At 50.6% G+C, this 24,425-nt stretch overlaps 1 protein-coding gene across 3 annotated transcripts in view; it reads right to left on the bottom strand.

The window, feature by feature from the left end:
• Positions 1-24,425, bottom strand: part of NTRK3 (neurotrophic receptor tyrosine kinase 3) — a 216,149-nt gene that overhangs the window by 179,823 nt on the left and 11,901 nt on the right. For all 3 annotated transcript variants that reach the window (XM_064389097.1, XM_064389098.1, XM_064389099.1), the window contains exons 2-3: positions 4,049-4,123; positions 2,552-2,623 (exon numbers count right to left, since the gene is read on the bottom strand). In XM_064389097.1, the coding sequence (XP_064245167.1) occupies positions 2,552-2,623; positions 4,049-4,123 (147 nt within the window). The remainder of the gene's footprint in view (positions 1-2,551; positions 2,624-4,048; positions 4,124-24,425) is intronic.

Below are 24,425 nucleotides of genomic sequence, written 5' to 3'. Positions count from 1 at the left end.
TATCTGGCCCATCTGAGAGGAGGAAACCTTGATGAAAGGCACTGGGAAAAAAACTCACTTCAGCAGGAAGTTTCAATTTAACCCAGGATGGGAAGGGAAGCGTGTGTGTGGTGGAAATAAGCTTTTGAGACCTCAGAATTTATACGTGAGCTTCAAGTGAAAAAAACTGCTCAGACCTAGCTTATAACACCCTGCAAAGGTCCAGCCTAGGGCTGCGACCACCCTGTGCCAACCATCTCTGGCAGTGAAGCCACTCTGCCATTTATTAGATACATTTCTCATCTTATTGACTCAGCTCCACCAGCAGCCATCCAAACAGCCACCAAAGGAGAAAGAAAGCCACAGTGGCAGCAAAAATATGTAGCAGTAACTCAACAAGCCCTAAGCACCATCCCACAGTCCCAGCCCTGCACTCAGCCCCACCACGAGAGGATCGGGACAGTATCCTTCACTGCCATCCACTCCTGTACCTGGCTGAGGCAGCCTAAGACTTACAGCAGAGTGACATTTCCATTAATCCTTTTATCCCTGGCTCCTATGTGCAGAGGCTGCAGAAAATGTCAGGCCTTTGAGCTGAGCTCCCAGGGAGGCAGAGCAGCCAAGGAGGCACTTTGATGTGCTGGCAGGGTGCTGAGGCCATGGAGGGGATCCCAGGTAGCACCAGGCACCTGCCAGGCTGTGCAGAGCCTCACCAGCCACCCTGGCCACAAGGGAGCATCAAAGGTATCGTGGTCTGAGGGCCTCTGGGAAGCCACCAGCCCTGCAAGCCCAGGTCTCCATCCTCAGCTCTCCAGCATCCCTCACAGGGAACATCCACACTGCCAAGCCCCAGGAACAGCATCAAAACCCACTGGCAAACACCAAGCAAATAATATACTTACTTGCCTGGAGCTCCAAAAGGCAAGGAAAGAAAGATGTTAAGAACATGATCAATCTTACAGGGCCCAAGCAGTAAACAAACACATATTTCATCACCACGTACCAATCCTAACTCTTGACAGAAGATGGATGTGGGGTTTTTTCCACTCACAAAAGTAATTCCAAAAGACAAAAACAAACACTTTGGGGAAAAGCAGCAACAATTGCCTGTGTACACATTAATGGCACATTCAGCCTCAAAGCTAGCATACATGGCCTTCTAAACTCCTACGACATCCAAACTAATTTCATCAGGAATCAAATGTTATTCATTTTATCTGCTAGATACATAAACAGCAACTGCACAATTGACAAACAACCGTCAAAAAAAAAAAAATCAATTGAGAGTGGTTCAGAGAGAACTGCTTCCCAGGAACAAACATCTACAGAAAACACAAAACAAATGCTGCAAATCAAAATAACAAAGAGCAGGAATCAGGAATATCCCAGTGGTCAGCATTAACTAGGGTTTATTATGAAAATATGCAATTCTTTAAGCTCAAAAAGGCTCAGTTCATGTTCACAATGCCCTCAACTATTCATGTCCTTTGGTACTGCAGATCTTCTATTTAGCAAGCACTTTACTGTCACTTAGCAACTGTAAATGGTTTTCCAAAAAGGAAGCTTTTGGGGTTTTTCAGTTCACATCATCTCTGAGCAGACATCAAAAGACAAATGCTCTGCAGGTCGCATCCATCTCCTTGCCCCAGGAACGAGTCTCTATCGATGGCCCAATGCACCCACACACTCAAATGAATGCACTTTTTCACTGAAGAAGCCACTAGCACTGCTTCCAAAAAGCAGGGATAAACACTCCAATTCAGCCCATCAGCTGGTGCCCAAGGCCAGGGCCTCTCACCAAACCCTTTTCACCTTTCATATCTACAGTGGAGCAGAGAGGGCTTTGATCTTGGACACAGCCACTTGGACAAAATATTTCAAGCCCATGGAGCACCTTGCACAATGTCCTGAAATTCAGGCTTTGCTTTATCACCTTGGGAAAAGCAAATACACATCTAGAAAAGAAACCAGTGCACTTGGCCTCAGGGATGTGGAAGTTCCCAACCACTGTCCAGCTAACAATGCCCTGGCAGCTGGACGCTTGTGCGATGTCCCAGGATAACAGGGCTCCAGCCTCTCTGGCACAAAACATCCCTACCCCAGACCCAGTTTAAGAAGTCAATAATTAGCAGCAGAGCTGGCAGCTCCACACCCCAGGATTTGTGCCAGAAAAGCAGCCTTTGGTTAAAAAGTAATGAGCAGGGCAGGCTCTGGCTGTGTGCTGGGGCAGGCAGGTGGCCGCCCCCAGACTCAGCAGAAAGGGAAATGTGCAGCAGCCACAGGGCTGGGACAATGCAGAGCTCATCAGAGCTGCCATCAAAGCCAGGGCAGCCATTGGGAATCCAAACCCCTCAGCTTCCCAGCAGGAGCTCTCCCCATCCTGCACTGCAGCCCATTCCACTCCCTTGTGCAGTTTGCTTTCCATCTCCTGCCCTTTCCCACCTCTGCCTCTCTTTTCCCATTCCCCTTCCCTCTCCTTTCTGTCCCCCACAGGGACTTCGGGAATCCACCTTGGGAACCACAGTTCCACAGGGAGAAGAGGCAAAAGGGGTCAGAAGCTGATGGCACTTACATATAGTGCAGGTGAGGGTTCTTGGCAAAGGCTCTTGGCTGGATGTTTCGTAGTCCTGAGTTCCTGATTGTCCTGTGGAGAGATGCAGAAGGGCAGCAATGGAGTCAAGGCAGACAATTGCTCTAAAGCCCAGCTCAGCACACCAAGTGTGCTGGGAGCCTGCAACTCCACCCACACCATTCCCAGGAGGAACATCTGTCCCAGACAGCCTCAAGGAGCTACGAGCAAAGAGGAATTCTGGTTTTCATCTCCATCTCATGTGGTAACACAGCACAGGCTCAGTGCAGAGTGGCTGCTGGGAGAGGCTCTGCTCCCACATCCACCAAGGCTTGCTGAGGTGGCACAGGCCATCTTCTGCTCTCCCTCCATCTCCACAAGCAGCACTGCACAGCAAACCTGACCACAGCAAAGTCATCTCCCATCTTCATACCCAAGAGGAAACCCCGCTGCTTGCAGCTCTGATAAAGAAGGGTATTTTCCATAGGGAATTGTGGATCTTGAAGGGAGAAGAATCCTTTTCACAGCCTACTTTGGAAAAGCTCTAACAGTACTATGACCAGGATTTGTCAATAGTCTCAAACACATGGTGTGACTATTGGGGATGGTGCTGTGCAGGACCAGGAATTGAACTTGATGACCTTTGTAGATCCCTTCCAGCTCAGTATGTTCTATAATTCTGTAAATATCTGCTGTCTCTGCTGCTTTGTTACGTGAGGAGAGAACAACAGCCAGCCTGCTTACAAGGGTTTTGTGTGTTAAATTACAGTTTGCTGGAATTTGGTTACAGAGTGCTTAGCCCTATACAGCTCCTCCAGCCCACATGGGAGCTGTACTTAATGTAAAGCTCCCAGTGAAACAGGTTATTAGAGTCTCTGATTAGCCCTGAGCATCTCTGCATCTCACACACACAGCATCCAGGGTGCTCACAGATCCAGAGGATGTAGGAGGGGGAATTAAGAGACTGGGTGGCATCCTTGCTTGGCCAGGCTTTCCAAGCATATGCAAAGTCCCTTCAACCCCATGGACCTCAGTTTCCCCTCCATGACACACAAAGCTGACCTCTGTCCATGCTCAGAGAGCTGTGCAGGGAGATGCAATTCCCTTCTTGCACAGCACCACCATGATGGTAACTGCACTAAATGAGGACCAACAGCCCAGCAATGAAGGATTGGTGGAGACAGCTGGAATTTCAATTGTGGGGCTGGAATGAGTCAGAGCAACACACAAGCCCAGAACCAGAACAGCAGGGGAGAGGAGAGGTCAGGGCTGATGTGTGTTGACAGAGCTGTCAGGAGCTAGCAATCCTCCTCCTCACAGACCCAGCCAAGACCAAAAAGCATTTCATCTCTGTTTTGTGGACTCCCATAGCAAAACACAGTAGATCCAGCAGCATAAACTGGCAGCATAGAGGCTGCAGAGGGAAGGAAGCCATGGCTCTGCTGGAAGGAAGGGGCTGCCCAGGCCCATTCCCCTCCCCAATGCACAGGACATACTCACAGCCTCTGGAGTCCCGTGTACAGCTCCATGTCAACGGCGTTCAGTGTCTGCAAGTTCTTCCAGTTCTCTATGTGTCTGTGGGGAAGAAGGAAAGGCTCAGCTGTGACACAACCAGATGGTTGCTGAGCCCATGCCAGGGACAGCACACAGAGGGAGAGTGTCATACCCTACCACCCAGCCCCATTCTGTTTCCCCAGCCTCTTGGAAAAGTCAAATAACCTGGGTTTACCCACAATTTCAAGCACAGAACATGCAACCAAGCCACTGAATATCCTTGCCCAAGTCGTTGCCCCTCTCTGCACACATCAGTGAACAGAGACACTATTCAAATGGGTTATGCAAAAAGAGTGAAAGCAAATAAAACTTGGGCCTAAATGAAAATAAAAAAAAAAGTCATATATTTATCCAGTCTCTAACTGGGGTGGATAAACAGGGTCCTAGTCTTTGCTGGCTGGAAGCACTGCTGGCAGGAGAGAACCAAGCCTAGTTTGGAAACAGTGCCTTTATTACAAATTCCTCAGTCGCCTGGGGCAGTCTGGCAGGTATGTTATAGAGAACAAAAACAGAAATAGATCTGTCACCTCAGGATCGTTTTCAGTAAATATTAGAGGCGGGGGAAGGTGACAGATCGGCAGCCCCAGAGAACAGGGTCCCCTGTTATCAGCAGCACAGGAGTGATGCTGGCAGCAGCGTGGCTGCCTGGCTGTGGCCACTGGCCTCTGCTGAGAGGCTGCAATGCTGTGTGGTGTGAAAGGAGTTCAATCCTCATCTCCCAGGCAGTTTTCGACCACTTCTGGCTTTCTCCCAGATTAAACTCAGACACCCTCCCACCAGAAAGACAAACATTTTCAAGAGGGTCTTTTCTGAGAAGCAGGTGGAGGTAGTCCTCTCTAAAAGGCAGCTGAGAGAGGGAAAACATCTGGCAGATCCCTTCAGACAATATGTGAAAGAAGCCCAACTTTGAAGTCTCTGAACATGTGCACCCAAGCTCACATCTGCCTTGATGCAATAGTTGGCTTTGGACTTGACCCTGGAGAGGGAAAACATCTCCAAGTGATGAAGGGTTGGCGTGATGAGAAAACACTGAGAACTATGCAGTGATTTTAGGCAAGGAGGTTGCAGGACCCCACATGGTGAGCAAGCAGAAGAGGGATCTTAGACCACTTATAGAGCAGTCACAGAGGCCACAGATTCCTCCCCTCCAGCATTTGCTATGCTTTGTGCTTGCACAAGAACAGGTGAACTAGCATGAGGGAAATGCATGGACCTACTTGAGCCAGCCCCCAAATAATATCCATATCAAAAAAAGTAAAACACAAAGCCTGGATTAAATCTCCTTATTTCTCTGCTCTCACCATGCAGATCCAAGAAAGGAGAGACCCACAAGAGTCATCTCTGCTTTCCACATGTTCCATAATTTGTCTGCATGCCCAGAGGGGTTATGCTAAGGACACAGCACAAGCTCCCACATGCTGCTGCACGACAGGATAAGTCACAGTTCATCCCCAATGCCCTGCTCATCAGCTCAGACCGCCTGTGTCCCAGACAGAATGAGAATCAGGACATTATTACAGCCACTTCATGTTCCCTGCCATTGTCTACGGCCCCTGAGAACATTTCCAGAACAAAACACAGACTGGGAGGAGTCAGTCAGGAGATCCAAGAGCTCAGTGAAACTCTGGAGTCAAGGCAGGGCTGCCAGCTCAGGCCCCAGGCCATGAGATTGCAGGACTGAGCAAGGCCAGAAACAAAGGTGGAAAACATTTCCAAGCTGCAACTCCTACATAGCAAAGTGAGTGTCCTCCAAGAGAAAGGACATGGGAAGGAGGAATGGGATGATCTGGGTTTGCCACCAGGGCAAGCTGCAGCTACGGCATCCAAGCATTGACCTTCAGGGAGGGATGGAACAGCCCCGAGCCAGGAGTTATGGAGCAACCACAGCTGGGAAGGAGGCGGCGGCCAGATTGGCTCTTGTTTTATTGATTGTGTTTGCTAAAAAAAGTCAAGGTTATTTTTGACCTGACACTCAAAGCCATGTGGGCAGCATTCTAGAAGAGACAGAAAAAGACCTGAGCTTGTTCCCAGTGAAAAGCCCAGGCGTGAATTTCCTGTGACTCAGCACTGGTGCATGGGGGTCTTGGGGCCTCCCCATGACATCCCCCACTCCCCCCCCAGTGACATAACACTAGACTGTAAATACAGCTCCACAACCTGCATTGTATTCCAGCCTCCCAAACAAAGCCCAAGAGCTTCCTGAGCCAGATATATTTTAGTTCATTATTTAACATAGACATACCACACCCACAGAGAGACAAGGAAAACATCAGTGGAAAAGTACATGCACACACATATAGGATAACCCCCCAAACCAGCAGCTGCTTTATGTCGAGTGCAATGCAGGGAAATAACAATTAGGTGCACAGGTCAGCAAGGGTCTTTGAGTCCTTTAAATTACACAAACACCACCCTTCTCAGGGATTTGCAGAAACGGTTTTTCCCCTTTTCTCTCTGATTTTTCAACTTAGCATGAGTTGTACCCTTGCTCATAGAAGTGACAAATCAGTCTTGGTTTTAAGGCACCTCAAAGTTACAACAGGAAAAATATTTTCTTTGGTTTCCTATTGCTATAGAAAGAATAGTGTAACTTTGCACTGGATGGGTTCACCTGAACCCACTTAAAAAACAAAACAGAAATGCATCTTATTCTGAAAACTCCAGGAGTCAAGCTGTGATTGCAAAATTGGCAGTGGTTGCACAGAAAAGCAAACCAACCAAGCAGAGAAACTCCACCCCTGAAACTTCAGTCCCTCTCATGTCCTTCAGTATCTCAACTAGCTCCCCCTCTTTTCCTTCCAGGGTTTTGTTGCCCTAGAAATCTTGTGTCCTCCCACTTGCTGCCGAAGACTGAGACCTTCCCTCCTCCTCTGCCTCAGTGCATTAACCCGGCAGGAACACGGGTGCCTGGTTCACACCAAAAACAGCTGTGACAGCTCCCAGCCCTGCCCTGGTCTCCTCAGGCAGGCGTTGAGGTATGAATTACAGTCAGTGGACTGCAGTTTACTCCTCCCTGCACATCTCTGAGTACATATTCCTGTGGCATTCCTCAGTTATTACTAAGGCAAACTGCTCTTCTGCAAGACCCAATAGCTTCAAGAACATTACCATACTTCACAAGTCCTGAGGAGCTCACCACATGCAGACCCACCTAGACTCACATCCAACTCCTAATCAAGACCATCTGAGGTGCATCACTAACACAGACGATGTTGCTGACTGATTTTCTGGGTGGAGAATGGAGGGTAGGGCATGTTTGTTTAAACACTCACTTCCTTCTCATACTTCTTGTATGTTAGAAGGGTCCTGCTGGTCCAAGTCCCCTTGCTTGCACTGCAGAGCTGAATTACACCATGTCTTCTACAGACCAAGCAACTTAACACCTTGGGAGTAACAAGGGCTTTGCCATCCCAACTCAGACTGAAATGCTGCACCTCTCATTCCTTACCCAAAAATGCTCGCTTGCTTTTTACATCCATTTTCTCTTTGCTTAAGCAGCTCTTTTTCTTTCCTGGCACTTCTTCCTCCCCCCTTTACAAGCAGGAGCCAGGCCCACCCAGCTATCATTTACAAGCTACATGATGCCAGGTCTTCTAAGGCAGCACATCTGTACCTGTGAAGTGCAAGGCAAATTGTCTCAAGTGCCCTTAGAGACACTAACTCACATCCCAGAAGTGATGCAGATATATTGCTCAGGCAGAGTCCTGGCAGCGAGCTTATTTTGTTTCTGATTTCAGACCAAGCACAACTAATGCTCACACTTGGTGATCAGTGCAAGAGGAACTACTGTAACAGACACATACAAAATGGCTGTTTGCTTTATCAGCCTCTTTAAGTCCCTTTTCCTTGAGTAAGAGTGACCAGAAACACAGAGCAGTCTCCAGGAGATCTCACTTGTGCAACAGCATGAGCAGCTCCCCAGTTACATGGAAAAAAACATGATTTGCAGCCTGAGATCACACTGCTCTTTATCACAGTCCCATCAGCCAGGAGGCTTGTGTTTACCCCATTATTAGGCATTGCACCCAGCATTTCTGTCCAGCAGGTCATTTCCAACAGACCAGATTTCCTAGCCTTGTTACACCCACATTTATATCCACCCCACCTGGCATTGCAGTGTCTGTTGGGTTTGCTACTGCAGCTCTTCCTGTTGGCCACCCTCAGCTGACTTTGTGTCCTCACAGCACCAGCAGCAAAGCCCATGAGCACACTCCTGCTTCTTGTGTCAGCATCCTCAATAAAAGCATGAGCCAACATCACCTCCAAGCAGCCTCAGCACTTCTCATCTTTCAACACCTCCCACCAAGACTTCACCTAGCACACCTGGGCCAGACAGTGTCTTCTCCAGAAAAACAAACCACTTGTGATATAGTGCAGCATCATATCAACCTCTCATCACAAAGTCATCTCTTTCCTGAGGAAATCAGCTGCCTTTCCAAAGGAATGCATAGGCTTAGCCTGACAAAAGCTAACTTTAGGACACCAACCCTGCATCACATCTCATGTACCCCCAGACATGCTTTAGAAGGTGTTGAAAGCCTTGTAGGCCACTGCAACCAGAGCAGTGGCCAGTTCCCAGCTCTGTGCTGTGTCCTATTTAACAGCAAACCTGTGAAGCATGAAGCCCTCTTTGTCAGCTCAGCAGCTTGCAAGAATCTCACCCCTCTCACAGATCCCCTGTGGAGCCAGCAAGGCAGCCAGGTGTCTTTGGCCCAGCATCACACAGACAGAGATCAGTGGCCTTGCTGACCATAAGGTCACCGACTCACAGGGTTTAGGTATCAGCAGGTCTTGAAAGTTCCAGGACCTTTCCCTGCTTGCTGGAAGGGGGCTGGTGGCCAACAGACCTGTGGGAACAGCAATTCCTTTCATTCCCAGAAGGAGTGCCTGTGTCTGAAAAAAAGATGACAGGCTGTCGTCATCTTCTTGAGACTGCACAGCTCCACATGCTCCCCTTCCAGCCCAGGGCCAAAGCAGCAAGGGAGACTGGAATATCCACTGGGATTCAAACACAGCCAGGCTCATTTCATCCCATATGCACCAGGCAGCGGTGAAGAACAGCCTCATGCCAACTTACCAAGTGATTAACTTGAGGCCACTTAATGTGTGTGGCCTTCCTTCACCCTCCTCGTGCAACATTTGTCTAACCTCTCTCAGCTTTTCAAGCACTGTGGTCAATAGCTAAAAAAGGCACCTGACAAATATTACACAGCATGTGTACACGTGTTCCCCAAATCTGTGTCTATCCCAGACTGGATATCCCACAAGGATGCCATCAGCTCCAATCAGTTCCCAAGTAGGTGACACGACCCTGTTGTGCAAGTGCCACCACTCATGTTTGGATGCTGGGCAGTGAATAAGCTGTGTGCCAGCAATTAGGCAGCATCCCAACACACACACAATTATATTTATATATATATACATATAGGGAAGGCAAGCAGAGCATTTGCCTCCTCTCTCTTGTAGTGCAACAGGAAAATTGATTCGTCACCCAGGCATATTAAACCTTGCAATCCAGACAGACACATTAGCTTTCAATTACCTGATATGTTTAGCATTATAAACAAACCTCCTGGCACACCAGCTCCAGACCATGCAAATGTGGATTTGATTGCAGCAGTAATAAAGGAAAGACCTGTCTGAACCCTTGACCAGTAAGAGCTGCCTCCTCCAAGCAGAGGTGCTGCAAATGTTGATGGGAAGCCCTGAAAGTTGGCACAGGTCCCACACAAACCCAGGGCTAAGCACAGCCATTGTGGCTACTGCCAGCTCCTTTTCTCCATCCCTCACACCCCACTTTGTGCTGAGGAAGCCATAAAGAAATCAAACATCTTTCATAATATTATAAGGCACTTATCACATAATTTAATAACTAGAGGCACAAAGGACTTGATTTCCTCAATATGAAATTTATAAAAGTGAATTGGTAACAGAAACTTAAAGGCAATTACAGCTGAATAAAGACTCACAAGCACAACATTTCCCCCATTTAAAGCACAGTCTCCCCTTCCCAAAAAGCCACACGGAAAGGTCACCCAACAGTGGCTCATTAAGGATAATTTGAGGTCAGTGGGAAAAGGGGGGTAGAGAAAGCAAATGCAACTTTGTAGAAACAATTATGAGCATAACTCCACAGTGTAATTGTGATTTGTCAGGGTAAGGATCATAAAACACCACTGTGACACAGCTCCCTCTGTGCTGCTCTGTTGCTCCTGCCAAGGTCGTGCCAGGGTACGTGGGGGCTGCAGAGTGTGACAGGGGTGCACTCAGCCCCCATCCAACCCAGCCATCCAAACCAGACCCTTCCAGAAGGGCTGAGCAAAGGAGGAAGTTCCCAATCCCCAGATAAGGAAGGTGTAGGAACAATTCAGCTCCTCACAAGGCACTGCACAGTGGCATCTCAAAATTCTTCCTGAAGAAACCTGTCTGCTAGACATGAGCAAGTCAAAAGACACAAAGAGGACTCCCCCACAGAACACTTTTCACATGAGTCCAGACAAATTTAATGTTCACCCCAACAGCATCTGCCTGGCCCCAGGCTGGCCAGGAGCATCCACAGGGTGCAGAAGAGCTGCTACAGCTGCACCGTCTAAAAAGACAGTCACATAGAGACACCCCACAATGGAAGATGCCCTGAGAAACAGCTTTAAACTATGCTGAACAGGTTTGGGTTCTTTTCCCAGGCTCTGTACTTATTCCACCCTGCATGGCACCCACAGGGACACACAGGAGCTGGGCATAAACAGACAGCAGTGCCAGTGCCACCAGAGCCTCATGCTTTGCTTTTGTCCCAGAGACAGGAGATCCTCTCAGGGTCACTGTGCCCGTGTTTGTGCATGCACCAGTTTCCTTCTATGATCTCCTCAAGCCTCTGCTTCCCCCACCAGCTCTGGATGATGAGTTACAGAGCAGGGAGCATCCCTTCCAGGGACAGTGTGTCAGTGTTAGCAGAGGACAGCAGGCTGCCTGGACACAGCATGGACAGATGGCTGCAGCTCACAGGAGGCAGTACGTTCCTGTTACCACACACTGCAACCAGAGATCTTCAGCACAAGGAATTATTCCCAGGCACATACTTTCAGAAAGGGGGAAATAGGTGTAAAGTAGGATAGCGGAGCTGAGGAAGTGCTATGGGCAGCAGTACAGCTGCCACCACAACAAATACCTGCCCCAATTTTCTATCACCATTACTCATGGGGTCCCAAGCAAGGACTGAGGTGTTCGAAGTCATTTAAGAAGAAGAAATTAAGACATTTCTTCTGAATGAAGAAGAAACCTCATTTATCAGAGACAAGCAGCAGTGCAGAAGCCTCAGGAGGAAATTCCTGAGGGCTGCAGCATCTCCTGCACAGGGAGCAGGGTTGGGAGGACAGCACCCCAAAAACACCTCTGTGTGAAGGCTGGGCTCCTGATCCAGCACCAGCTCCCTGCCCACCACCTTGGCACCTCCCAGCTCCTGCAGGCTCTCTTCCTAACTCTCTCTTATTTATTCCCACAACTATCTGACCCCTGCACAGTCCCAAACACCATCTAGAGTGAGAAGGCGTGAAATGGGATGAGCAGTTTTGTCCTGCAGACATGAATATAAATACACAAACACAGACACCTTGGGTGAATCACCACTAAAAGTGGGAGTTCACTCTCCACACACAGCATCAGCCAAAGCTCACTCCCCTTTTCCTCTGAGTGCCAAAACCAATTACATTTCCCCAAAAGGGCATTGCTTTCATTATTCTCTGGTGGGAGAACCCACAAAGCCAGTCTTCTGTGCCCAGATATGTGCTTTCCACTGTTGGACATGGATCTGGGGGACACAGAGCAGAGACTCCTGGCTCAGGACTGCTAACATCAACCTGTGCATGTCATACCACATCCCCAAAATAGCCATGCAGCTGGCTAGGATGGGAGGGCAACCCAAGGGCAGGAAAAAATCCCTTCTCCTGGGAGTTTTACACCACACAAACCTCAGGGTGAAGCAGCACCCTTTGGGCTCCTGCACCCATGTAAAGCAAAAGAGCATCTGCTTCTCAGCAGCTCTCCAAGTACCTGCCATGCCAAAGGAAAGGATACTTTATGTAGGATTTCATATGCAGGCAGAGCAGCATTTTGTGGTCTTTAAAGATCAAACGACATTTTAGAGCGGAAGCAGCACCCTGGTCAAAATCAGCTTCAGTAATCACATTTTGCTTTATTAAACCCTCCTTGCAATTTCAAACTGGAAGTCAAATTCCCTCACACTTCCATCTCCAAACAGGTCTGAGGCTTTTCAGAAATCAAACTATAATATTTTTTAAAATATATATATGTGTGTGTGTATATATATATCTATATATTATAGGTATATATATGCACACACATATATACAGATATATATATACTAATACAGGCAAAAAAAAGGCTGCCAAGCTCTATTCCAAAGGCAGCTGTTTCTCCCCTGGGGAGCACAGTGCCTACACACATTAGCAAGACAATGAACTGTACTAAAGGTACTGGATCACTAGAGTTCATCTTGGCAGGAATAATTTGGTAAAAAGCAGTGCCAAAGAGCATGTGGTAGAAAGGACACCCCCCCCAAAAAGACACAGGGCCTTGGAGATGGTCAAGCCAATATTCTGGTAGGCTGTAGTAGCTCAGCTGGGACCCAGAAGGGAGCACTGCCAGCCACATGCACTCATTGCACTTCACGCTGTGCTTGAAGACAGGAAAACGGATGGAGGAGGAAAAGGAGAAAATAAAATCTCCCACAAACTGGCTGTTACTGTGATTGATGGCACTGGGAATGAGGAGACAGGAACAAGAGTCCAGCAAAAGCAGACGGGAGAGCCAGGAATGGGGCTGTACAAGTGCCATGGTTGGAGGGGGCTGCAGTCCTCAACCCAGACCTGCTGCCACCCACCCACACAAACCCACAGGCACACTTCCCAAAAACCACAGCCACTGTGTGAGCCTCATTTCAGGAGTTTGACATCCTTATGAGCTTTGTCTCTAGCCCTGTTTTGATGTAGTGCACATTTTTGGGCAGTGTTCCGTGCCTGGATCCTGAAATCAGCACAGAAACCAGAGCTCAACCCATGGGTGCTGAAGGGGACCTCAGCCTCTGCATGGGTTTGGACATCCAGCAGCCAAATCCAGGGCTCTCCCACAGTCCCCCACCCTGCTCTGACCTCCTCTGCTCCCCCACAGCCCTACCACCCCCAGACTACAGCTCATCCCATTTCCAGCTTTTCCACACATCCCAAACACAGGGAAAACCACTGGCCAAGAAAGAGGAGAGACAATCTTTCTGGACTTGGATCCTGCTCCTTTCAGGCTGCTAGGTCGTTTTTTATTTTCCCAACCATCTCCCAAGGAGCCTGAACTCTGATCCTCCAGCATTTTGGCCCCTCAGGTGTTTATGGAGCTCAAGCAAGCAGGCAGCAATGCCCAGCTGGGCTGGCCACGGGCCAGGGTCCCACCCTCTGCCCTCAGGACAGCCATGGGCAGGGTATCTCCAGCCTGAAAGGAGACTTTCCAAGACCCTTGTTACCTCCACAGCATCACAGATCTGCCTGCTCAGCTTCCAGCTGCTCCCCATAAAGCCAAGGAACCAGAAAAATTCTCCATACAGTTTATTTCTGAGCCAACTGCCGTGACCCCCTGAGGCTTTTATCTGCACTTCAAATAAATCACAGCCAGCTCTGCCCACCCTTCCCAGCAGCAATGGAGGGGCTCCTCCATCACCCAGGAGAAGGCCTCAGTCCCCTTTTCCCCAAGAAAATGCATGGAAATAACCTTCTCCCTCCCCTCCACTAAGATTTTCCTGCAAGGGACACACACACACACACACACACACACACACAGACTGGGCTCTTATTGCAGAGGTGTAGGAGCAGAAGCATCACTCAGGAGCAGGGGGATGTACTCATTAAGACGTGGTGACTCAGAGCTCAAGGCTTCCCAGGATAACAGGTATTTTGTGGGAAGTCAGCTGTTCTGAAAAGGAAAAGCAAACCAGCATGCCTATAAACATGGCACAGGCAGGGGAAGAAAGGAGAGCAGGGAGGAAACAGACATTTTAAAAGCTCCTCTCCCAGCACTCTACTTTGTTCTTATAAATGTAAATAAAGCACCTTGCAATAATCTCATAGAATGCACTCTGACAGCCAGAGATGCTGCTAACGAGGCTGTTGTGTTAGAGCTGATCCACAAACAGCAAATCCTGGGACAGTTTCTATCTCCTCTCTCAGCTCAATCTGCCATTCCTCCACATACAGGCATAGCTGAACCATGGAGAAGCCTCTGCTTGCCTGGCACCTTGACTTGCAGCTTCTCAGCCCACCAAAACCAGCCCCCCTCAACCAAACCCAGCCCTTTGCTCACCATGGGCACCTCCTTGACCAGGGCCAAAGGTGGGTTAAACCCTTGAGCTCCCACTGTCCAAGCACTCTCCTGCTGAGCTGCACTGGCTGCTGATCAGGGAAGATTTGTTTTACACCACGAGCAAGGCAGGAGGACACAACCTGAGCCACTGCAGCGTGGCCAACACATGGCAAACATCACCCCAGCACTGACAGCCCCACCCTGCACTGGCAGGGTCTCCTTGCACCATTTGAGGATGTTGTTCATCACTGGGGCTTGGGGATTTGCACAGTTTTAAGGCCACAGCAGTGACAGGTCACAACATCCATGAGACAAGCAAAAATATGATGGGCCCGATAGCTTTGAGCTCCTGAAAATGAGCCTCCTGTTGCTGAAGGATTTCCAGGAGGCTGGCATTAAACTGACAGGTATAAAATCTCACAGGGGTGTTTGAGGAATCCAAAGGTCCTGCTCAGTATTAATTGAGGAGAGGCAGGGAGCAAGGAAGTTACAATTCACCTCCTGACATTGCTTGCCCTGTCACCACTTGCTCTGAAGATGTATTTAACAGGACATGTGTCTTTTTGGAGCCATTGAGGGTCATGGAAGAATTTTGAAGCTAGAAAGCAGATCATCAGACAAAGTCCCTCCAGGGAGATATGGTTTTATTATTTTTTGTTTGTTTTTGCAAGGAATCACTCAAACTTTGTTTCTGCTCCAGGGCAGCTGGATGGCCCAGAGTGTCCCAGCACAAGCCCATCCTCAAAGCAAATTGCCTGAGCCCAGCAGGTTGTCAGGAAAGGAAAACTCACTGTGCACAAAGAATCAGAAATTGTCTGCCCCCAGACAATTTCCTCTGGGGAGCAGGGCTGGCTCGCTCACAGCCAGCAGCAGCTGGGCTCCAGAACCCACACCGTGTGCCAGGCTGGGCTTACTGGGGACAGCAGCTGCTGGGGACAGCCCTCCTGCAGCCAGCTCCTCCTCCTGCTGTGGGCACTGCAGTGGCATGGGGAAGGGCTGCCTTTGTGCTCCCTCTTTGCAGCTGCAGCACTGGGCCCTGGTGTCACAATCCACACTGATATGGCCCCACACTGACCTCACTCACAGCCCCCTGCAGCCACCAGCCCCTCAGACACCTTCAGGCTGGCCAGGAACCACACCTGCCCAAAGCCCCCAGACTCAAGCCACCACCAAAACCACCACAGATCTCCCCAAGAGCCCTGGGTGAAGCCACACTCTGATCTCTCCTGCTGCCAAGGCTACGATTCAGCCCCTGGGATGGGACATAGAGTCCCCATGACAAGCTTACACCTCTCACCACAGCAAAAAACTTTTCTGCCCCAGAGTCATCATTTACAGCCATTCCAGATGTTTTGCTGTCTCTCAGTGAGGGCAGGAGACAAGTGAAGGAAGCAGGGTAAGGACAGAGGGGAGGCAGAGCCTAGAGCCAAACCAGCACTGGGATGCTCGAAGGCCAGAAGCTGTAGCTCCCTCCCCAGGACTCTGGACCCTACAGGAAAACAGGAAGATGTGCAAGACATTCCTGACTCCCACCTCAGCTAGTACAGCCCCCTGCACTGCTGAAACCACCTTGCTGACAGTGAGCACAGTGATGCCACCAGCTTGGGAAATGACTCTGTGCATCAGCAGCTGCAACATCCTCCATGGCTCCCTCAAAAGCAGCAGCACATGCTGCCTCCACACAGCCATTCAGGCACCAAAGCCCTGGCAGAGCTGCCCCATGAGGGCATCCCAACCTTCCCCAGCCGTGCAATGCAAGCACCAGCTCCCATTTCCACATTTTGGGCTGCCTGGCCCATGAGGTCCCACACAGACACACAGAGCCAGAGAACTTCAGGGGGAGAGGCAGTACAAGATCTCCTGAAACCCCCACCCACCCCAAACACTGACCAACAGATTCTGCCCTTGATGGTTTTAAGCTGGGCTGGTTTTGGCTTTTCACATCTTTCCCCTAACTCCTCTTTGAGCAATCCTGTAGTTGCTATGGAAATAATCTCATCAGTATGGGTGGAGCATAGCAGCACCGGCCAAAGCTCCCTGTGGCTCCCAGTTGACACCAGTTCCTAGGATCTGGCAGCACTGGAGGTTACTCCAAGTTGCACAGGGAATACCTTGAGCTTACAGCAAAGCTTGGCACTGATGGATGAGTGAGACCCATCTGGGAGTCAAGGGCAGGGACTTGCAACTCACCCAGGGATAAACAGGTTAAAATGAAAATTGAGACACTCTCAAGCAAGCTAAGGGGTGAGAGGGTTATAAACAGCCAAAAAGCTGTGACCTGCCCCAGCAACACCCTCACTTGGAGCAGGAGGTGGCCACAGTGAAGGGTGGCAGGAGCAGAGCTGAATTTCATCACTGGCCCTGCCACTGATGCAGCCTCCAGGGAGGGCTCTCCTGCCCACTCTGCCCTCTGACACGGAGTTAATCAGCAAGCAGGGTGTGAGCAGCAGCCATCAAGCACTGTGAAGAGGGCTGGAAGGCATAACAGAAATCTCCTTCATGGGGCAAAGACAGCAGCACGCTGGGCAATTCCCATGTGCTCCAGTGGATCCACTTCACACAGCGAGTCACCCGCTCCCACCTGGGAGCCCCAGCTGCACAGGTCTGACACCACCAGTCAATCCCTTGCTGAAAACACTGCCAGAGTCCTTGCAGGTGATGGATTATCCTTTACCAGTAGAGCTTGGAGCGAGGTCCCCAGGCAGCAGAGACCAGCTGAGTGGGAAATACATCTTCTCCATGGGAGTGGACAGCAGGCCAGCTGCACAGGAGTGCCACTGCTGTGGTGGCAGGTGTACTGCAGTGCCACCAACCCCAGATTTAGGGTAAGGGCCAGGGACCCCCTTCTCCAACACCATATCCATTTCCATCACCCCACCCAGCTGGGAGACAGGGAGGATGTGATGCCTCTGCCAAGAGCGTGGACACCTCCTGCCTCTGGCCATGCTGAGTAGCTGTGTTCAACCTGCTGGCACCTGTCACCCTGTCACCAGCTGCAGCCCGTGACAAATGACAGCAGGAGGCTTTCCTTGCTGCAGAATGCAAACCAAGCTTTCAGCACCAGCAGGGCTGTCCCCAGCCATTCCCACCCAGAGATCACATCAGGAGTGGCAGTTTAACTCTGGCGCAGCCTGGGCTACAGCCAGGAGCTCCCAAACTGCATGGTGGGCTGTCACACCACCAGCACTCATGGACAAGCACATGTGAAACCTCTTTAAACCATCACCACAAGCTTGGCAATGAGCAGGTTTCAGATGTTTTCCCAAGCATTTTTCTCCTGGAGCAGGGATTTTCCTGCCCTCAAAGCTGATACCACCAGGCAGATCTCACCAAGTTTCACCATCCTCCCCCAGCAGCCCTACACAAACCCCTGGAGCTGTCACACAGCACATCCCACCCTCTGCTCCCAGACCTGCCTGCAAGGGGGGAGTCACACAGGCAGCACCAGCAGAGCAGCAGGAGCTGGCACATCCCTTAGGCTCACACATTTCTGGTTCCAGGGTGGATTTGAGCCCAGCACAGAGCACTGCTGGACTCCACATTACAGGTACATGACCCTATTCAAAGGAATAAAGAACAATTTGCACTGTCAGGCCTCAGGATGCACATCTACACTCCTACTTTGGGAGCATCTTTCCAGATCCCAAATGCTCTCCCAAACAAATAGGCTCAAGAGAGAGGTTTGGGTTTGAGCTGTTATTGAAACATCCATGCCTGGCCAGAGATGCTGCAAACAAGAAGCCTGCACTCCAGTAATTGTTCTTCCTCACTCAAATTCAGCAAGTTCAAGAGAAAGCAGAAAGCAGCAGCCAAAATTCCTCCCACCCCTGTCCCATGGCCAGGGTATGCAGTCTCTCTCCCTCCTTGCTGGTTGAACTCTCAGTGCACCAACCCAAAACATTTTGTTCCACAGTTTTGGGGAGAAGTTATTGAAGGAACATGCAGGCCAAGCTTCCTGCAAAGCAAAAGGACTCTATAAAACCAACAGAGACCTGAATCAGCCCCACTTGGGCCAGGGACAGCAAAACCAGGCTGAAGCCAGGGGAACAGCCACCTGTGACTCTGTGCCACTGTCACCTCCAGCTCACAACTCTGTGCCAGCACATATCACCATCCCTTCTGCAACATCTCCAAAGCCCTGGTGACAGACTGCACAGCCCCAGCTCCCACAGTCCCTTCATCCCCTGTGACCCAGAGCTAACCTCAGCAGCAGAACAGGGACCATCCTGTACCACAGAAAACTAAACCATGGGCCAAGTAAACAACTCATCTCTTGTCACACAGCAGAACTTTCAGGATGCCCTAAGGTGCAGTTCCTCCAACACTCACATTTTCTCTGTCTTTACCCCAACTTGGAGGTCCCCATCAAAACCTCAGCAGCACAAATGCTTTGGTGAGGCCCAGCCAGGCCTGTGGATGTTGCCACCAGGAAGATTCTGCTATTAGGCAGCAGAGCAGAATTTGGGGCTGACTCCTGGGGAGGGCACCCAGGTGGCTGCACCCCACAGCACCCCAAGACACCCAGCAGAGAGCTGTGCCCATTGCCTGCACAGCAGCACAGCGTCTCAAATAAAAACTCCCCACAGCCAGCACAGTGAATAAGATTACAACAAATATAAACTAATGATACAGCTGTCAAGACAGATTAGACTGCACAGTGTAAAAAATTGCAGGGCTGTTTAGTCACAACAATATAAGATTAATTTATCAATACAGCTTATGTGGCACTGGAGAGATAGCAAATTGAATAAGTGAATCTTTTCTACACCTTGCTCAAGGAGGGACTCTCAGACCTGATGGGTGTATGGGGCTGGATACCAGTGAGGACCTGCAGGCAACAATCACCCAACAGGGCTGGTTTGACACAGCCCAGGGGGATCTGCACTTTCATCCCAGGCTTAGGGGATGGCACGTGTGCCACCCAAACCCATGGCTCTGCACCCATGTGCTCTTAAAGGTGCCCACCCTTCTGCAGCACCAGAGTCAAGAGAGATGTTGCTAAATCAAGACATCCAGAAGCTGCTGCTGCTGCAGCCAGGAACCTCGCAGAGCCTTTTCCAAGGGCTCCTCCAAGCCCAGCATCACAGGACTGGAGCTGTGTGTGTAGCCTCAGCTTTCAGCTCTGTCCCAGTGGCAGCGTGGACGTGTGCTGGGGCACACAGGAGCCCCAGGCAGCACCCACAGCTCTAACACAGACAAAAACATGCACAGCCACAGCCACCCCTTGGGGGCTAAGTCCTGGCAGAACCAGGCAAGCTTGCAGCCCTGAGAACATCTCTCATGAGTTCCCAAAAAGCAGGAACCCATCCCAGAGGTTCTTAGGAGGAGCTTCCCTACTCATCCCACAGCTTCCCCCCCAAATATTACAATGTCTGCATTGGGCCCACATCTTTTCAGATCTCTCGTGTGTTGTCATCTGTGGGTTAAAAAATGTGCAAGTAAGTAAATAGGTGCAGCAATAATGAGCCAAGGTTTCGATCTGTGAAGGTGAGAGCACAGCAGCATCTGCCAATACGAAGGAAGCACCCGTTTCTATAAATATTGAAATCCGGTAATTATCATCATTAGAACCAGTTGTGATTTAGCCACAGCTCAATCCCAACAAGTAAGAATGGCATTTATTTGCCACAATTAGAACAGCTAAAAATACCTCCCAAACTTTGCCTGGTGCAGCCCTATCCCAGCAGGCTCAGCTCTGGGCAGGGAGAAATGCAAAGCAGGGGATCACTTGAAGAACCATGCAGGGCTGAAAAAACCCTGTGCTCTCACAGGGAGACCAGGGCACCAACACAAGGCCACCCCATCTTCTAGGAGCCCTTCACGGGAGCTCGGCTTTCTGCCCAGCTCTGGTTCATCCCAGCTAATTCCTGCCCCACAAGGGTGGCTGTTCCCTATGCAAAGCAACATTCCCTCTAGCAAGCTACATTTTCCATACCAAAAGTTTCTTTTCAGCTGCATCAAAAGGCACAGATTTGCTTTAAAAGGCAAGCAGAAAAGCCTGGCTCAGCCAAGCCATCCCACGGGCAGTGGGGAGCTGCAGCCCCGGTGGCACCCAGATGATCCCAACCAGCCATGGCTGACAGCCAGGGGTCTCCTCACCTTGTGGGAGCCTTGCAGCTGTGCCAAGAGCCTCCACACACTCAGCATCCCTCCCAGGCCCCGGCTGAGTGCTGAAGGACTCCTAGAGCTCAGCACGCTGACAGACAGCTTCATGGATGAGCCTCCTGGCAGACTCATCCTTCCCAGTTTCTGCAGACAACTCCTCACACAAAATCCTGTGAGCAACATCAAGCTGTGCTGTCCTTCCTCTGCAAAGTGACCAGAGGGTCATCACCTTTCCAGAAGCTTTAAACATGAAGGGACTTGGCCATCCTCCCCTGGGGACACATCTGCATTCCTGCTGCCACCAGCAGTTTCCCAGACTTTTCCTTGATGATAAATAAATGCCTGTGAGGTGCAGATAAATATCTCAGGAGGCAGCGCCTCAAAGCAGCTACAATCAACTCTCAGCTTCCCATCCAAGCCCACAATCCAGGAGAAAATCCCCATCTCTGACACAAATCACCCAGGGCCACCTCCTCGTTCCAAGAGTCAAGATTTTCCCTGAGGAAACGTGCCCAGCCCCGCCAGGCAGGGATGTTCTTTCTGACAGTCACGGTGAATATTGCCCTGCTTATCCCATAATATCTGGAAAGGGCTGTGAAATGGGAGCTCAGCCAGTCTCTGTGTGCGGGGGCGAGGGCGCTGAGGTGCTGCTCCCTGCCAGATCCCAAATGTCCATCCCAGCCCTGTGGCCTCCACCTGCTCCTCCCTGAAATGCCTCCAACGCTGGGATTTCTCAGCCTCCTTCCACGGCTAATCTGATGCCTCTGATGCCTTTTTTCCCTGCTCTGTTTGCTTCTGAACTCTCTCCAATTTGTCAATATTCCCATAATAATGTGCCTCGAACTCAGACCATATTCCTAATTTTTTATTATTATTATTTTGGAGGCTTCTGTTGTTTTGCTTTGCTTTTTTTTTTTTTTTTCAGTGAGAATAGCCAGGTTGTAGCTCTGCTCCCACCACAGCTCCCCCTCTCCCCAAACACAGACCATCACTATGATTTTAGGGCCCTAAGCCAGTTCTCAGTCCATTTGGCAGTGTCATATCCAAGGCAAACTGAACTAATTTTGAGAGCAAGATTTGGTGAGACACTATATCAAATGCTTTGCTACATCCAAATATATTAGGATTTCCACGATCTGCTCAGCCACTAATTTTGTGATTCCATCAAAAAGAAAAAGCAATCAGGTTTGTCTGGCAAGATTTATTCTTTCTAAATCCCTGCTGTTATTGCTCATGCTTTCCTTATCCTCTAGTGCTTCACTTTCTTAATACTGCAGGACTGGAAGCGTTTGCTGGAAATTTATTTTTGCTATTTATATGGATTTTGAAAATCTGCCACTGCTCTCCTCCGCTGCCCCCTGCCTTTCCCACTGCTGTTTAGCATCCCTGTGCTCCCACCAAACACATCATCTCCTCCATCCTCCTCCCAAAGGCAGAGCACAGCAGCATCATAAGCCCGGTGTTAATACACAGCTCAGACATAAGATACTGGAGAAAAACTAATAAAATAATGTTTGCCAGCAGGAGAAAGGGCTAAAGGAAACATCCAGCTGGGTCAAGCCCAGGTCCATCACAGAGCATCCCCAACAGTTAATATTAATGCCTGAATCAGCCATCCTGAGCACCTCCATGGTTTTCTTGCAAATTTTCTGGCAGCCACACTCAGGGTGATCAGGGAGAGTTGAGCCACAGGTGACACAGGTCGGTGCCTCTCCAGGGGACACACACAGTCCATGCTGGGTCAGGGCCAGCACTTCTGCAAACCAAACCCAGAGCCACTCAGGCAGCTGAGGGGCTCCTCCAGGCCTGGGACTTGCAGAGAAAGGTCAGGAAAGGCTGCACTCCCCTGCTCTAGGCTGGTACCCCGGGTTCCCGCTCACACCTTGAGGACTGAGGTACTCAAGTAGCTCACACACATCACAAGGCACTCGCATGTCTTGCAGAGTTTTCCTCCCCAGTGAGCCAAGCAGAACCCTCTAAGCCCTGTGTTCACACAGCAACTTTTCAGACAGCACCATCCCAAAACATCCCATGGGTGAGCCCATCCCAACTCTGACTGTGCATCCACTGCTCTGTGCTCCACTGACCTCTGTGGGAGCAGGCCAGAGCTCTGCATTCCAGGGTGTCACTCACTCTGCTCGTTGGAAGGAAAAAGGCAGCTGTGTTGGAGTGTCACTGGTTTCTGCTCACCAGGGTTTAGACAGACTCAGTGACCTGTACACCAAATAAACCTGCCTGGGTGCCAGCTGCCTGCACACCCTCGGGACACCCCAGCAAAGCAGCAGCACTTCCAGCCTGCATCAGGGACAAGCCATGAGCTCCAGACACAGCCTTTCCACAGACACTGACACCTCCCAGCACACTCAGGTCATGGCACTGAGCTGATGTTTGGCTTCCCACACCTCCCTCAGGTCAGGTCTCTGTCAGACCCTTTGCCTCAGCTCCTATGTGCTGTTTCAGCAGGAAAAAAACACAGCAGAATCATCCCAGCAGCTCAAGACTCAGAAGCAGAGCATCATCATTCAGAGAAGCCCAGGTGACAACTTTCCATTGCACAAGGGACCTCTGCTGCCCACAGCTCCTTCAGTGCCCACTGAAGGGAGCTTACATAGGGGCACGGTGAAGCTAAGCTACGGCATGACCCCAAGCACTCAAGGGATAAAAGGAGATTTTCTCTTCACTCCAGCTATTTTTACATCTCAGAAATGTCTCCTATCCCAGGAGCCCTGCTGAGGGCTGGGACACCAACACCCTGCAGTTTACAGCCAGCTGGCTGCAGCCCAGCCCTGCTTGCAGAGCAAGGATGACCTTCCCCGCAGGCAGCCAGGCCAAATGTCCTCCACCAGCTCCCACTGGCAAGTCCTGAAGGGGCTGGTGGGAGGGTTAACCCATCCTGGGACAGCTCCTTCACCCCATCCCTGCCCCCAGCCTCACCAGGGCCCAAGATTTACAGCACAGGCAGGGCAAGGGGGTCAGCAGTGGGAAGCTAACGGGGACAGAGGATTTACAGGAAAAGGGCTGGATTCAGGGGAGGCAGAGCAAAGCAGAGGGTGATTTACAGGGTCAGCAGCAATTTACACAGCAGGTAGCACAGGGGAGGCAAGGATTTACAGGGGCAGGGGAGAAGTGCATTTTATGGGTCTTTATTAGGAAATGAGTGGCTCCTTGCCCTGACCGCTGTGACTCAGGGAGGGACGTGGGAGCTGATGGATCTCCAAGGAGCCTCCCCCTTGTTCTGGAGGTCACACACAGGCCATCCTGGGGAACCATCCCTATCCCAGCATGGCTGCCTGCTGCAGCTGGTTCCTGCTTGGCCACAACAACCTCTGGGTGATTCCAGTGTGTCCTTGTCCCAGCACTGCCCCAGGGCAGTGTTCCAAGGGCAGCCTTGGTGGTCAGTGCCTCCAGGGAGGCTACAAATAAACCCTCAGACATCTCCTCCTGGAGCTGGGGGCCCTTCCTTCCTCCTGGCAAGCCCCACAGTCCCTCCCCAGCTTCTCCCCCTGCCGAGGCTCGGGCTGCCAGGGTGGTGGCAGGCAGGCAGGCAGGGTCATGGTCTGCTGTCCCTCTGCCCCATGGTGGGGGCAGTGAGCCAGCCCCAGGGCCACCAGCACAGGCACACACAAGTCACAGCACCCACTCTCCAGTCCCATTTTCCAGCTGCTCCTGGCACCCAGCAGGAGCCAAGGGCTGGGGTCAGCCCCACACACGTGACCCTGAGCACATCACTCTGGGCAAGCAGGTTCTTTCCCTGTCATGGCCTGGGGACCAAAACTTCAGCCATGCCAGCTGGAGGGTGCCCCCAGGTGACATGCCAACCCACACCTTGCTCCTACTCCCCAAAAAGAGGCTTGCAAAA

This window comes from Passer domesticus, chromosome 14, assembly GCF_036417665.1.
Source record: "Passer domesticus isolate bPasDom1 chromosome 14, bPasDom1.hap1, whole genome shotgun sequence".
Taxonomy (NCBI): domain Eukaryota; kingdom Metazoa; phylum Chordata; class Aves; order Passeriformes; family Passeridae; genus Passer; species Passer domesticus.
This window is presented reverse-complemented; position numbering and strand designations above follow the sequence as displayed.